Source organism: Protopterus annectens, chromosome 16.part0 (genome assembly GCF_019279795.1).
Source record: "Protopterus annectens isolate FY-2018-M chromosome 16.part0, PAN1.0, whole genome shotgun sequence".
NCBI classification, from domain to species: Eukaryota; Metazoa; Chordata; order Ceratodontiformes; family Protopteridae; genus Protopterus; species Protopterus annectens.
In genome coordinates, this window is record NC_056750.1 from 634753831 (window position 1) to 634769145 (window position 15315).

At 38.6% G+C, this 15315-nt stretch overlaps 1 protein-coding gene across 1 annotated transcript in view; it reads right to left on the reverse strand.

Annotated features, from left to right (window-relative positions):
• The window catches only part of TOR2A (torsin family 2 member A), a gene marked incomplete in the record, with an annotated part of 267652 nt that extends 256817 nt beyond the window's left edge, over nucleotides 1–10835 (reverse strand). The window contains 1 exon segment of the mRNA XM_044058317.1: nucleotides 10575–10835. Coding sequence (XP_043914252.1) covers nucleotides 10575–10729 — 155 coding nt within the window.
• Nucleotides 10836–15315: the final 4480 nt, after the last annotated feature.

A 15315-nucleotide genomic window follows, 5' to 3' on the forward strand; every position in this document is an offset into this window, starting at 1 on the left:
GGAAACCAAATAACTAAGCGCTTTCGCCAGGTACAAAATCTGGCTTCTTCAGAGTCATTACCAGGGCATGAAATAGAAAATGTATAATCCTTTACACATAAATAAGGGCCATCATTAATAAATAGACAATACCTACACATACCACACTTGGTCATTAATGAAAGCGTTTTTTTTACATTGATAAAACCATTTGCAGGCTACGTGATAGAATTTTGGAACACCTGAGATGTATTAAAAAAAAGAATGAGCACAATGCACTTTATGTACACAGTAAACACTGTGTTAATTTTACTTTTTTTTATTTTTTGTGATAGTGTGTAGCAATGAAAGGGTGGGTGTTAATGTTGAAGTAGAAGCGATGGAATTACAATGGCAACTCAGGCTAAATGCTTTGAATTTACCTGGGTTAAATGATGGCACTACCCTGATGCCCATTTTAAAATGGAGGGCTAACAAGACTTAAAGGACAGGGTGTGCTTTCTTTTTACATATACATATTTTTTTCTTTACATTTCGAATTTCGATATATTTATATATTTTAAATACAAGGGTTTTAACATTTTAATGTTAAATAAGTTTCTTGTCCTGCCTTTTTACCACTATGTCACTTTAGAGTTTTGAATATGTATTAAGGAAACATGACATCGATATTGCATCTATTTGTTTATACTTTTATGGATGTTTCTTTAAATGTGAAAGACATTTGTATGAGGTCACAATTCATTACACTTGATTGGTTCTTGACATTGTGTGCTATTTAAAATACCGTTTGATGATTAACCAAATGACTCTGAAGAAACCAGATTTTGTACCTGGTGAAAGCGAACCGTTTCCTGTGTTCAATTAAAGTGAAGCGACTGACCTTGGTGGTCCGTTTTATTTATTATTTTCATTATGCAAACAAAGTTTACCAAAAGAGACTGAAAAACAAAAAAATATGAAAAAAAGTTGTTGCGCAAAATGCTGCTCATAGCAAAATTAAAAAGAAAATCAAAGGGCATCCATGTAAAATGAGCATCAACAGCAAGGGAAAATTATTATGCAACTTGCATTTCAGTAATCAAAAACGGACAAATAATCATTTATTTTGTTTTCTTCTATTCTGACACTATGTTCTAGAACTAATCTTCCTATATGGGGCCAAGTTCTGGCTTCAGACTCAAGATCTTACATTCCTGTAAGAAAACATTGGCAGCTGATTCACCACTTGTAGCATAAGACCCAAACAGAGGTTACCTCGAGACACAGATGCTGCTTCTCCTCTGAAATTTTACTCAACACTCTCAAGATCCAATTAAGCCATGTAACAAATGTACCCAAGTTACATCTACTTCTTAAAACAGAACTTCACAGATGGGTACACATTAACAAATCACACTTACATTTTTCTCATTTTTCTGAAGCTTGCTCCTTTCTGAAAAGGGAAGTACTGATCACAATACATACACTGTGGTAAAGTCATAATAACTGATAGGCCATGATGGGACTTTCTCACACCTAGCCACAGAATCTGGTCTCTCAGGTTTTGCCCCAGGTACCAAATGTGCAGTCAGGATATACTCCCACCACAACTCAGGTCACTTGGCATTGAATAGTGCTTAAATAAGCAATCTAAATCTGGAGTCTGAGCTTTTACACAGAAAAGTACATTTGTCTCTAAGTTAGTAATGATGTGGGTGTCCAGTGATATAAAAGGGAAACATTACGGACAGATAACATTAATACTAAGCATCACATCCAAAACAATAACCATACCTTATGAAAACACACACAGTTATTATTCAAAATTTCTTGCCAAAACAATATCCATACTGTATGGAAATGCACAGTTCATATTCAAAATTTCATACCATTTTAATATTTAAATAAACTAACATGAAATAAGAAGAAAACACATATAATAAACAAGTTATTTGTCAATATGACCCTTTCTCCATTCTAAGCCCAAAGCTGGAATGAGGACATTATTTTCCCTCAGCATTATAACAGATTACACTAATCACTGAAATGCTGACCTTCAGTTAGAAGGTGGGGGCCCAGCCTCCCTTAAATGCTTGCTAAAAAAATGCATCACTGAAATACTGAACTTTAATGTTAAATTTGTGACACGGTCCTCATTAGCAATTCATAAACAGGGAAGGTGTTAAGTTTCTACTGCAGTAAAGGTTTAGCCATAACATTATCAGTGGTAGCTATGGACAGCAGGAAGTTCTCTTATAATGAACGATCAGCATTTCTGGGATAAACTTATTTAGGACCGAGATTACTACATTTAGTGATCACTGAAGAATCATGCAATGTCCATCGGGTAATTTGACCAGCATTCCAAATAAACCTGGTTATACTTAAAGTTCTGTGTTCTACACAGTGCATAGTAATAAATCATGCCCAGCACCACCCTTTGAGTGCATACCCATGCACCTGTCATGGATATAAAAACAGCTTATGTATCAATTAAAAACTGTACTCATTAAAATGCACTACTAACCTCTACAACAGCATGTACCGGAGGGATTAATGCTCCCTATAATCTTGATCCTGTCTCTGCACAAGCAACAATAAGTTAGAATGTGATTTAATTCATTAACACCTACGTGGTCTAGAATGCCCCAACTCTTGCAGCCAACACACATCTTGGATTCTAGAGCACTTTCTAAAAATAAACTTAAAAAAAGCATAAGAAAAACATTTTGAGAGCAATAAAACATATTGAAAGTATAAAAATAGCAATGCTATCAATAAGAACAGTCAATGAATTAGTGGTCTTTATAATATATTATAGTAATTATGGAAAAGTACACAAACCCCCAATTGCATTTTTTTTTTGTTAAATTTTCACAAAGTGTCATACAATAGACTCCCTTTTATCCGGCCTTTCTTTAACCAGTCATCAAATTTCTGCCATATCCCTAGCAAAAGACAACCGAGAAGAACTGCAATTCTGCTTCCTCTAGGCTAAATAATGACAGACATTTGAGTTTCAGACTTCATATTCTTTAAAAAAAATGCATACTAACACAAATCATGTTATTCTAGATGATTTATAACCTATAACTGCTATTTTATATGTTTTTTTCTGATTAACCAGCCATTAATTTATCCAGCCTAAGGTCTGGTCCCAGCGAGACCAAAGAAGAGGGATTCCACTGTATCTTGGTGTACTATCTAAACATATATTGTTAGAACATTTTTGTTAACCAGATATAAAATTTCACATGACAACGAGAAATTCCTATACAAGTGCATGCTTACTGAGAGGTTTACAGAAATATTAAAGTATATCCTTAAGAATATAATTAGAAATATGAATAGCACTTAATATCTCTAAAGATGTGCAACTTACAGTGAATACATCAAAAACAGTTTTCTTCAAGAACTACGGTTTCTGACTTTTCATGTTAAAAATTCTGAACATGTACAGGAAAGAAAAATGTGTGCAGAAAAGAAGTGTGCATTAAACTCCCCTTGAGGGGATTGTTGTACAATATTACTGTGCTCAAACAAACAGACTTGTGTTCTTCAACGTCAGTGACAGTGTCCCTTAATTTCTGGACAGTTGGCAACCCTATCAAGAACATCTAAGATTTCACCTGATGTCTTGCAACAGTTTGCAAGTCAATTCTTTTTTTCCAACTATTAAATACATAGGGACACGTTTATTTTCTTAACTACTAACAAACAACTAGCAATGTATCAGGTATAATGTGACATAAATGGACACTGTCAATGAATTTTCCTGTCTCCCACCATAAAATTTCACGATACCCCCTCAATAACACACACATCTCTCAGTTATGGAAATATGACTATTATGCTGAATTTCTGAGTGACATGGTTGGCTACAATCACCTGCATTAGAAGCTGAAGTTAAGTGCAAACTTGCAGGACTGTATTTTATTCTTCTGTTAAGTGCAAACTTGCAGTTTTAAAAGTACTGTATTTTATTTTTTCTGTTGCCTAATTGTTTCACTGAATAGTGTGTTGTGTGTGTCTCTCTGCAGTTACTTCCCTACTCACCATCCCAGTTCTTATCTTGGTGTTAGTGTTGGTAGCTCTGGAATTCCCTGTCCCTCCTGTAAGTCTGTATTTGAACACTCCTCCTGGGTCCATCTCATTTGCTCACTTAACAGAGTACAGTGAGATCATATTCTGAGTCTAGTGTTCACTCTACTTAATACAGAGAGAAGATTTGAGAAGGCCACCCCACTTAGGTTCTTCCTTCCTCTCTCCTTGCACTTTACTAAAAAAAAATTGCACTTTATTCATCTGCTTTTACGGTATTTGTGTTTCCTCCTACTTTATTTGGCTTTTGCCTCTTCTTAAAAGTACTAAATGTTATTTATTCTGCTACATTTATTATTGCTTGGTAGTAGCCTGATTAAACTGTAACTGTTATTCTAAGTCTTTTGGTTTAAGCACTTGGGCTTCATACCAGTTGTTTCACATTAAGAAGGTTTGTGGACTGCACTGTTGTGGCAGGACATGTAGCTTAAATCCTTCTAAGGTGGGAAATGCTGATTGAAGGCTCAGTGCCTGCTATTCTAAATGTATATTAGTTCTGGTTTAAGCACTTGGCATTCAAGCCAGTTATTATGCATTAAGAATGTTTGTGGTGTGCACTCCTGTGGGAGGAGAGGCTGGATTCTGCCCTTCTGAGCTGGGAATTTCTGGTCACAGGCTTATTGTGCCAGCTTATTTGAACTGTTTCTTTCTGAAATTGGTGTGCCTTGTTGCTGTAGCATAGACCAGATTCAGGCCTGCTGAATCTAGCTTTGTTTGTATAACTTAAGCACTGATCCAGGCCATCTTTTTTGGAGAAGGTTCCCCTGCAGCCTAGTGGCAGGAGTGAGCAGTTAGAACTTGTCTGATTGAAGACTGCTGGAACAGGGCTCAGTTTTGAGCTTTTTTCTGGTTAATTGGGTAACTTGTTTCAATCAGTTTGTTTTCTACTGTTTCTCATATATATATATATATATATATATATATATATATATCTCAATAAACTGCACTTTATTCATCTGCTTTTACTGTATTTGTGTTTCTTCTTACTTTATTACGAGGGGCACTGACTACAACTCTGATTGGAGATGTAAAACAATAAGTATCCTTTTCTGTGCATTTAAAGTGTTTTTTGATTGTATCTGCTTTATTTTCTGGAAAAAAATTACTTGTTTCCCGCCTTTCTAAGCTAGTATAGTCCAGTTTTCAGGTTAGGACTGAATTCAGGGCTATGTTACAAGTCTCTGTGTTTGCCCATACCTAACTTGGATAGAAGGAAGTTTCTCTGTTCACCTGTGAGAGAGGGGAGCTTTGAGCAGCCTATCTGTCCCTGGAGGAGTGGTTTCAGCCCAGGAATTACCAGCTTACTGGCCATTTTGGGCTAATTTCTCTTTCATTCCCTGCTATAAAAACTACCTTTGCCCGGTTTTGCTCGCCAGGCAGCACCGGTTAGCTAGGGTATAACTAGACCTTACCAGCCAATCAGTAAAACAGTTCACTGTACCTATCCAGGCATGTCCAAAGGGAAGTTTCAGGTGTACTCTCCAGCCCACCTGGTGAATCTGGGCATTTTGAGGCAATGTTAGAACTGCCTCATGTACACAGACAACCCCTCTCCTCCTACCACCAAACACTAATACATGTGAGAGATGCAATTATGCAGCCAAACTGGAGGCTAAGCTCTCTCAACCCAAGACTGGATCAGACAGTCATGAGGAGAAGGGAAATACTTGCATCACACCACCAGTTTCACATAGACCCATTAAACCACCACCAGCAAAAAACACACATAAATACACGAAAACATACTCAGATGCTCTAAATAAAAATCTGCAAAAGCAACAGAGACCTCCAAAAGCAGACATCCAAGTAACCTCCACCCCCCAACACAAACCATGAAACACATACTTCACAAAACCAGTGTACCATGCAATCACAGCCCTTAAGAAAAAACAACATACCCAACACACTAGTAATAGGTGACTCTACAGTCGGGCACATTGACGTCCCACTCAATACACTGAACAAGGAAAAGGTTACTGTTAGCTGCCTGTTGGGTGCCAGGATCCGCCACATAATGCAATCACTCAGATCACTCCAGAACAAGTACAAATATGACTCTGTCATTGTCCTTGTTGATGTGAATGACCAGAGCCATACCTCCCCTGGACTACATGAAAAGAGACATGGAAGAGCTCTCTGATCACGTAGCCCAGGCCGGTATGACCCTGACCCCGAGTAGCATCTTGTCCCCAACCAAGAATAATACCACGTTATAAAAAAAATATATCAATTTCAACAATTGGCCAAGTTTCTGGTGTCATTCAAAGGGGATCCAGTGTCTGTCCTCCTGGGATGACATGCTCGACAAGCCATGCTGCTTCTCTAGAGACGGCTTGCACCTGTCACCCTTAGGCATTCGAATACTGGCCAAGGCTCTTGCCAATCACATAGTGCTTTTTTTAGGCAAGGCTCAAAAGACAAACCCACCGCCGTAAATAATACAAGTAACAAAAAACTGAGGGTAATGCTACTCAATGCCAGAAGACTAAACCTCAAAATGCATGCACTCGAGGCACTCCTCAGTATGGAGAAAATTGATATATGTGCAATAAAAGAAACCTGGTTTAAGGCTCCAGAGAGCACCCCAGCACTACCAGGCTACAACTCATACCATACATTTCAGCCAAAGAAGCCGGACTGAAATACAAAAGGCGGGGGCGTATCCATATACCCACACCTCCAGGTTAGTGGCACAGCACAGCTTCAGAGATCATCCACATGCAACTAACAGGCAAAACTGCAATTCAAATTGTACCTTGCTACAGATCACACACCATGTCCCAGGACCCCCATTCTGCATTTCTGGAAACACTGGGAAAACATAAAGGTCCTACCAAACACCCTAATATTGGGTGATTTCAATTACCCAACATTAACTGGGAGAATTACTCAAGTACTTACTCCCTTGCCCAACATTTCCTAGAATTTATAAACTCAAATGCCCTGGATCAACTGATCAACACTCCCACTGGAGGTGAAAACATACTGGACCTGGTCATCAACATGGGCGACCGGTGTTCCACACTGGAGGTAAACTCCTCGCTGGTTAGATTTGACCATAAACAAATCACTCTGGATATCCACATTCTGCCCCCACCCCCGGTCAAGGAAACCACAGTGAAAAACTTTTCAAAACCAAATTTCACATTACTTAAGACCACCGAGGTGGAAAGTTTCAAAACCCCTGTGCTAAAGGATAACGCTGTCCAAACTGCAAATCCTTTACTAATGCATTCAATAGGCACCTACAAGAATGCATGGATCGTGCTATCCCAAGCAAAACTAAGATTCACTCCTCCAAGAAAAGGAAACCAGTCTGGTGGACCCCTGCCATAAACAAACTATACAATAGAAGGAGGAAACTAGTACAGAAAAAGAGTAAAATCCCAAGAAGGGAAGACATCCCTGATCAATATCAGCAAGAAACTACGATCTCTCATAAAATCATCAAAGGCTAGCTTCGAAAGAAAAACTGCCAAGGACTCCAAAGATAATCACAAGGCATTCTTTAGCTATGTCAAGAATCTAAGTGGCAATGCTCAGATCTGCTCGGAGTTATTGCAGAATGGCAGAAAATACACTGAACTGACCCGATATCGCCAACATCCTGCCAGACAAGTTCAGTGCAAACTTCACCCCCACTCTCATCCCCAAAAGGGCCCATAACCATACCAGAAGAATGTAGAGCCCCTGAAATCAGACACTCAGGTTAAACAACCCACTCCAAAGCCAAAAACACAGCATCAATGGGACTGGACAGTGTCCCAGGCTGCGTCCTACATGAGCTCAAAGATTAACTAACCCCCTCATCTAAACACACTGTTCAAACTCAGCCTCTCCACAGGCTACATACCCATAGAGTGGCACACAGCAACAGTTATTCCACTCCACAAAGTTGGAGCCACAACAGACCCCGGGAACTATCACCCTATAAGCCTGACTAGTATGATCTGCAAGGCTATGGAGCACATCATCATTGGGAACCTCCAAACACAGGGCCCTACCCAATTCGGCTTTGTCGAGGGCAGATCATGCCTTCTAAACCTGGTGGACTTGTTTGAGACAGTTACCAAGGGTATAGATGAGGGAAAGATGGTACATACAGCCTACCTAGACCTCGCAAATGTCTTCAACACCATTCCCCATTCTGGCATTATAGACAAGCTCACCAGCCTGAACATAAACCCCTACGTCAAAAGATAGGTTGCCAACTGGCTCACGGATGGAACCCACATGGTTAGAGTTGCGGGAGCTAGGTCCGACTCTAAACCAGTTACAAGTGGCATTCCCCAGGGCTCAGTCCTAGGACCCCTCCTGTTCGGCATATACTTCTCAGAGGGACAGGCAAGCACAGGAGGACTATGGCTGACCAAGTTCGCAGATGACTGCAAACGAGGGGCTATAACTGACTCTCCGGCTGACACAGACATCCTCTAAAAGGGTTTCACTGAGACAGATACCTGCTGTCAAAATCATGGCCTCAAGCTAAATGCCAAAAAGTGCATAGTCATCCCCTTTGGAAAAAACAAAATACCCACAAACTACCACATAGGTGGTAGTCCCCTAAATATGGAAGACGTAATAAGGGATCTGGGGACCCAAGTAGATAGTAATCTCTCCTTTGATAATCACATTGCCAAAGTGGTTAGAAAATCCTTCTACATAACCCACCTAATCACAAAAGGGTTCGCATCCAGATGAAAAGAGGTCATTGTGCCCCTCTATTCATCAATCATCAGACCCATCATAGAGTGCAACGTTCCATTTGGAATATACCTTACAAGAAACCTGCAACAGCTGGAAAGACCACAGAAGTACCTCACCAAGAGGATCACTGGCCTCAAACAGATGCCCTATGCAGCCCGACTGAAGAAACTCCAGTTGTACTCGGTTGCATACCGCCTACTCAGAGGTGATCTCTGCCTGACATACAAAGGCATGTCCAACCCAGAACTGATGGACATGCTCCACCTAAAGAAAACCATATCCCCTCGAGCCACACGCTCTAGGGATCTAAACCTCACCACAACAATAAATAGGACATGTTGGAGGGATAGATTCTTGTCCCAGAGACTTCCCATGCTTTGGAACAAGATTCCAATCTACATTAGCCAGAGCTTCTCGCTAACACTCTTCAAGAAAAACCATGACGAGTGGATGGGAAACAGAATGTTTACCACGGGGAACACTTCAGTGGCTCTGCTGGACAGAGGCACAGGGAACTAAACTAAGGGGGCAGCAAAAGCCAACATATTCTGGCTAGGCTTATAAATGCCTTTGGGCAGATAGCCTAGTACCTACCTATGAACCTATATACAAAAAAATGAATAATCAGTGAGAAATTAATTTCTCTTCTGCAGTACATGCTATATTAACAGTTGTACTGTAATTTAGTTAATTCTTTGCACTTTCTAATGCTGCCTACAATTAGCTGATAAATCACTGGTTAAAGAAGCCAGGCCCAAAAAGTTCTGGAGGCCATAAGGAGGTATGTGTGTAAACTGGAAGTAAGGAGGTATGTGTGTAAGCTGGAAGTATACAGAAACAGGATTATAGGCTGGAGTGAGTTAATTACATCATACAGGAACATTCAATCACAAAATTACTGCTGGCTTTTATTTTTTTCTGTTAGATGCCTAAATTGAAGATGCAGTGAATTAATAAAAGTTTTATCGTTATAAAGTTTAGTTAACAGTAACATGATGATACTGCAAAGCTGCTTGTCAGTTTTAAGTGGTTACAGTATCAATCACTGTGTGCGTGCTCACAGTTGAACAGACTTCATTGGCTAGGTATAGCATTTTAATATAACCCAAATACCTCTAATGCAACATCTAACAGAAAACAAATATTGTGTTTCATACTTTCATTACAAATGCGTTTACAAAGACCACATTCACATGCAAATTACAGCAGTGAGGAGATGGTTTGAGTATCTATCAGAATATTGTGCTATTGGATATCCAGGAAGCTAATAATCTACATAACTAATAATCTACATAACTACTCCAGTTCGATGCCCTCACACACCTTGCATCTCGCTCCAATATCATTGCTATCCAAACAGAGAGTAACATGAGTTTCAGTTGCTCTCTTTAAACATTTTGTCTTCACAACACAGAACTAGATGTCAAAACATTGAACTAACACCACTGAAAATGTATTGAAGTATACTGTTTTGAAAACTATAGACTGTGATTACAGAAGGGGTATATATTTATGTGTGCAGGAGACTGCTGATCAGTCTGCCCCACGGAGCATCAATAACTTTCAAGAAAATTAACAGCGACACACTGACGTCCTATCCAGCATTCAGCTCCTCTGCCCTGCACCCTGGATGCCGGGCACCCCCTACTCCACGAACCTAAACAGGATTAAGCCGGTAATTAATAAAATACAGAAGTCAAAACGTGGCAGGGCAAAGTTTGGCAAACCATTTACTGAAACATACTACAAGAAAACAAAAGCCTGCCAGGGCAAACCATGTACTGAAGCACACTACAAGAAAACACAAACCTGCCAAGTCGGGTCTAAAGTCCTGCTGCTCACATCCGCAGACGAAAGGCACCTTACAGACTACAGTACTTAGCTCCCAGCACACTCGCCCGGAGAACTGTACCAGAAATAAGAGAAGACAAAATAATGTCACCCTGATACTGCAACTCATACCAAATACCTTAAATAAACGAAAAAACAACTGATAAGAATGTGTTTTAATAGACTTCACTCTGTGCCACTACATCACTGAGCGTCACTTCTAACGCGACCACAGGTTTACGTCAAAAGAGGAAAAGGGGGTTGTTTCATGCGTGGGGCGTACTTTAATTTCAAAGCTTATAAATAAATGTAGTAAGAATTAACCAAAAACTTCCGTGGTGATCTTTAAGAACTAGATGTTTCTCTGTATCCATCTGAGTCTTTCTTAGTCTTTCAGAAATATAAGCTTGTTTCTAGCCCTTTTAAAATGATCTTTCTTGTTATGAAGACACAGATAGTTCCTTTTTTGTCTAGACATGGGACTATCATCTGCGTTTCCACAAATCTGCATTTGAGACTCATACTTCTCAACTGTACAGATTTTCGCAGAATGTCCAGATATTGATCTATTTTTCATAAAACCGTGGTTGTCTGGCAAATTAGTGGCAAATTATTAACGATTGAAGTTAGAAAATAATGACAGACCTTTGAGTTTCGACTTCATACAATTCAGAAAATTCATGCCATACCTCTCAAGTGTACCTCATTACGAGGAGCGTTCCTCATTTGGGGTCTTAAAAAGTTCACGTTCCTTGAAGTTCCTCAAAGTTCTGCATTGAGAGACTCTGTCACACATTCAGTGTTAGGACTTTTTTAAGTGAAATCCATCATAAATAGAAATGAATCATATTAATTCATTAAAAGATCTTTATATGTAAAACCAGCATATTTTAACCATCCTATGACCTTCCTAGTTGAAGTTGTTAGTGAGCCATTAGTATGTGTTCCACATTTTGCCCATTTGTTCCACATTATGAGGGTTAGTGTTCCTCATTTGGATATGGAAGGTTGAGAGCTATGATTCATGCTAATGCAAAATCTGTTATTCCAACAACTTTCTAAGTTTGTAAGATCAATATTTAAAAATTGTCCCTATTTTTGGGCATTTGTCCCACTTTTACTCATAGCTTTGTCTAGATTTTTTGCTTTAAGAGGTTGAGAGGCATGATTTGAGTTACAGCGATTTCAAGAATTAACTAATGTATATAGTTGTTAGTAAGCAACTTCAATTCTTAGCAATTAAGTACTACATATCCCCTCCCCATCCCCGCTTTTATTCGTTTAGTGGTTAAAGAGTCTGTACATTTAGTCAATGTAATACACATGTACATATGCGCATGTGTGTATATGTATATGCATTGTATATGCATAATATATATGATTATACAACACACTGTCGAAGTGCACAGACATAAAAACACACTCGGTCAATGATATTCCTGACTCTCAACCTTCCCTATCCTAAATGTAGACAGTTTCATTTAATAATATAGAACAAGTGCCAACAGCTAACTAGGAAGATCATGGGATGTTTAAAATGTGTTACTTTATACGTAGAATATTATTTATCATGATTATTAGTCAAAAAATCTAAACACTGAATATGAAACAAATCATTTAAATAGAGCCTTACTAGAGCCCAGTCCTGGTCCATGATCAGTACGCCTCAAGTTAAGTAAAAGAGCAAAAAAAAAAAAAAAAAAAAAAAAAAAATGACTGCATATTGCCGTGCCAGTCCCACCTAACAGCCTTCTGCCCGGGGTGACTGCACTCTTCACCCTATCCTAGCTACACTTCTGACTTTCAGTGTTGTAAAGTGAGGAACGCTGACTTTTTTAGACTCAAAATGAGGAATACTCCACACATAAATGGGTACATTTTGAACACAAACTAATCTGAGCAACAAAAACTATGCAACTAAAGCAATCAAAAACAGATACTAAACTCTTTCATTTTCTGATCACTAAACCCTGTCCCTAAAAACACATCAAACCAAATTTGTCTAAATAGTGATAATGTTAGGGTTCATAGCTTCATAGGTACTAACTATGCTGTTGATCCATGAAGATCTTTAGAAGCACAGCCATACATTCCCAATAAGTTTTAGCTCTTATATTTTAAACCCTCAGATGAGCAGAACATTTACACATGACCCCCATCCGTGAGGATCAAGGGTGCTGAATTTGCAGTTACCAATCTATTCATTCAAATTATGTTTGAATAGTACTTTATGTGGAGAGGGAGACAATTCCAAATAAGTGGTACTCTCTGTGATATATATCTGTTCCTCCAGCATGTTCTGTTTTTCTGAAGAAGAGATTTGGACCCCTTGAGCTGGTGTTTTATGCCTCCATTAGACATGCAAATGTGCATTATGTTTGACATGATAGGGTCTGTTTAGGTAGAGATCAACTCTCAGTAGCTTGTATGACACCGTGATCAAGCTGAGTCAAATGTTTGGGCAGGTAATTACAGAATGGGACATCATACTCAATGATTAGCTTGATGAGTGCAGAATGCACCGGAATAATTACATCCCTGGACCTAGACTCCATGTCCTTACCATTAGAAATAAGCTGTGCAATGAAAATGCACATTCTTACAATAGGGGATACATGGTAATTGAAGGATAGTTCATTGTCCACATAGGTTCCCAGGTCCCTATATGCTGGATCAATTTTCAAGGGTGTGTTGTCAGTATGATAATTACAATGGATATCTGGCTTGCTGAAGGATACTATTACACATTTCTTTTTTTAGTCAATGGTTTTGACACCAGCTATATATAGGTTTTGAAAAGGTCCTCTTGAAGGACCTTGGTGTTCTCTAGGGAGTTTATAATGACACCAATTTTACATTCATCTGCACACTTAGCCATAAACCCTTAGCAACAGCTTTGACCTCTGAGAAGTAAATTCCAAAAACAAGTGGCCCCAGGACTGAACTCTGGAGTAAAAATGCAGGGTTCAGAGCTTTTTGGAGGATGTAAAGCATCACAACCTAATTTCTAGAGTTCTATTTGTGAGACATCCAATGTGTTACATAGGGACTAAAAACTTAGACGATACACAGATAAATATAAAGGAAAAGTACAAAATAGGCAATTTAGTGATGACCCAAAAACGTTTTATAGAGAATTGGAAAACAAGGAAAAAGGAATTGAAAGATTGCCAAAAAAAGGAAGAAATAGATGCATTTTGGAGAAGTATCTATGAAGATCCTGTGGAACACAGCAAAGATGCTAAATGGATGAAAGAAGTAAAAGAAAGAATAAGAAGTTTAAAGGTACAGGATATGAAATGGGATGAAGTAACAGCCAGAGAGACTGAAACAAAGTTAAGAAAAGCCTCTGATTGGAAAACCCCAGGCCCAGATGCAATGCCTAACTTTTGGTTAAAAGTATTAACATCTTTGCATGAAGACCTATCCATGGGTAAGAACTATTTGCATACACACCCCAAACAAACACCAATCTGGTTAACAACAGGTAAAACCATTCTTCTACTTAAGAGTGAACCTGCAAGCTACCCCAAAAATTATAGACCAATAACATGCCTTCTGACGATGTATAAACTATACAGAGGAATTGATGCTGACAGAGTTTATAGTCATTTAGAAGAAAACACAATTATGGCAGTAGAACAAAAGGACAATAAAAGAATGTCATATGGAACAAAGGATCATTTGTTGTTAAATAAAGTCATAGTGGAGAACTGTAAAAAGGGGAAAAATCTAAGTATGGCATGGATTGACTACAAAAAAGCATTTGATAGTATCCCACATTCATGGACAAAAGAGTGCTTACAAATGTATAAGATACATCCTACACTGATCGACTATGTTATAGTGAACATGAAACCATGGCAGACCACTTTGCAATTAAACCATGATAAAGGACAAATTATTATCCCAAGGATAAAAATTCAAAGGGCAATATATCAGTGACTCTCTGTCACCATTGCTGTTCTGCCTTGCCCTTAACCCATTAAGGTGTTTACTTAACAGCTTAGGCCATGGCTATAATTTGGCTCCTAGAAAACAACAAAGTCTAAAGACTTCTCATCTTCTATTTGTCAATGATTTCAAACTGTATAACTCATCAGATGAGGAAATGAAAGCTCAGCTGCAGGTTGTCAAAACTTTTTCAGATGATATTAGAATGTCATTTGGCCTTGATAAATGTGCAAAAGCAACCTTTAAAGCAGGAAAACTGCAGAACCTGGGAAACATCAATTTGGGACAAAAATGTGATATAAAAAAACTTGAGTAAGAGGGAGTGTGTAAATACTTGGGAATTGATGAAGGATCAGAAATGAAACATGAACAAATGCAAGTAAAACTTAGTAAGGAATATTTTAGAAGACTTAAATTAATCCTGAAAACAGCATTGATGTCTAGGAACAAAATCCAAGCTAAGATGACTTCCCTGCTTAACTTAGCAGAAGCATATCACTATCAAGCAGGAATGGAAATCAAACCAGAAGTAGATAAAAATAAGGCAGCAACTGAATGTGACAAAAAAACAAAAGAAAGACTATAAGGTGAAGGATTAGATGAAAAGGCAAGAAATGCGGAAAATGCATAAATATAGTTGTAAGTATGGAAAACTTCTGGAAGAACCTGATTTTGATTAGGAACAAATGCAGGAATGGTTAAGGAGAGGTAAATTCAAACCAAGAGATGAAAGGTTAATATTGGTGGCACAAGATAGTGGGC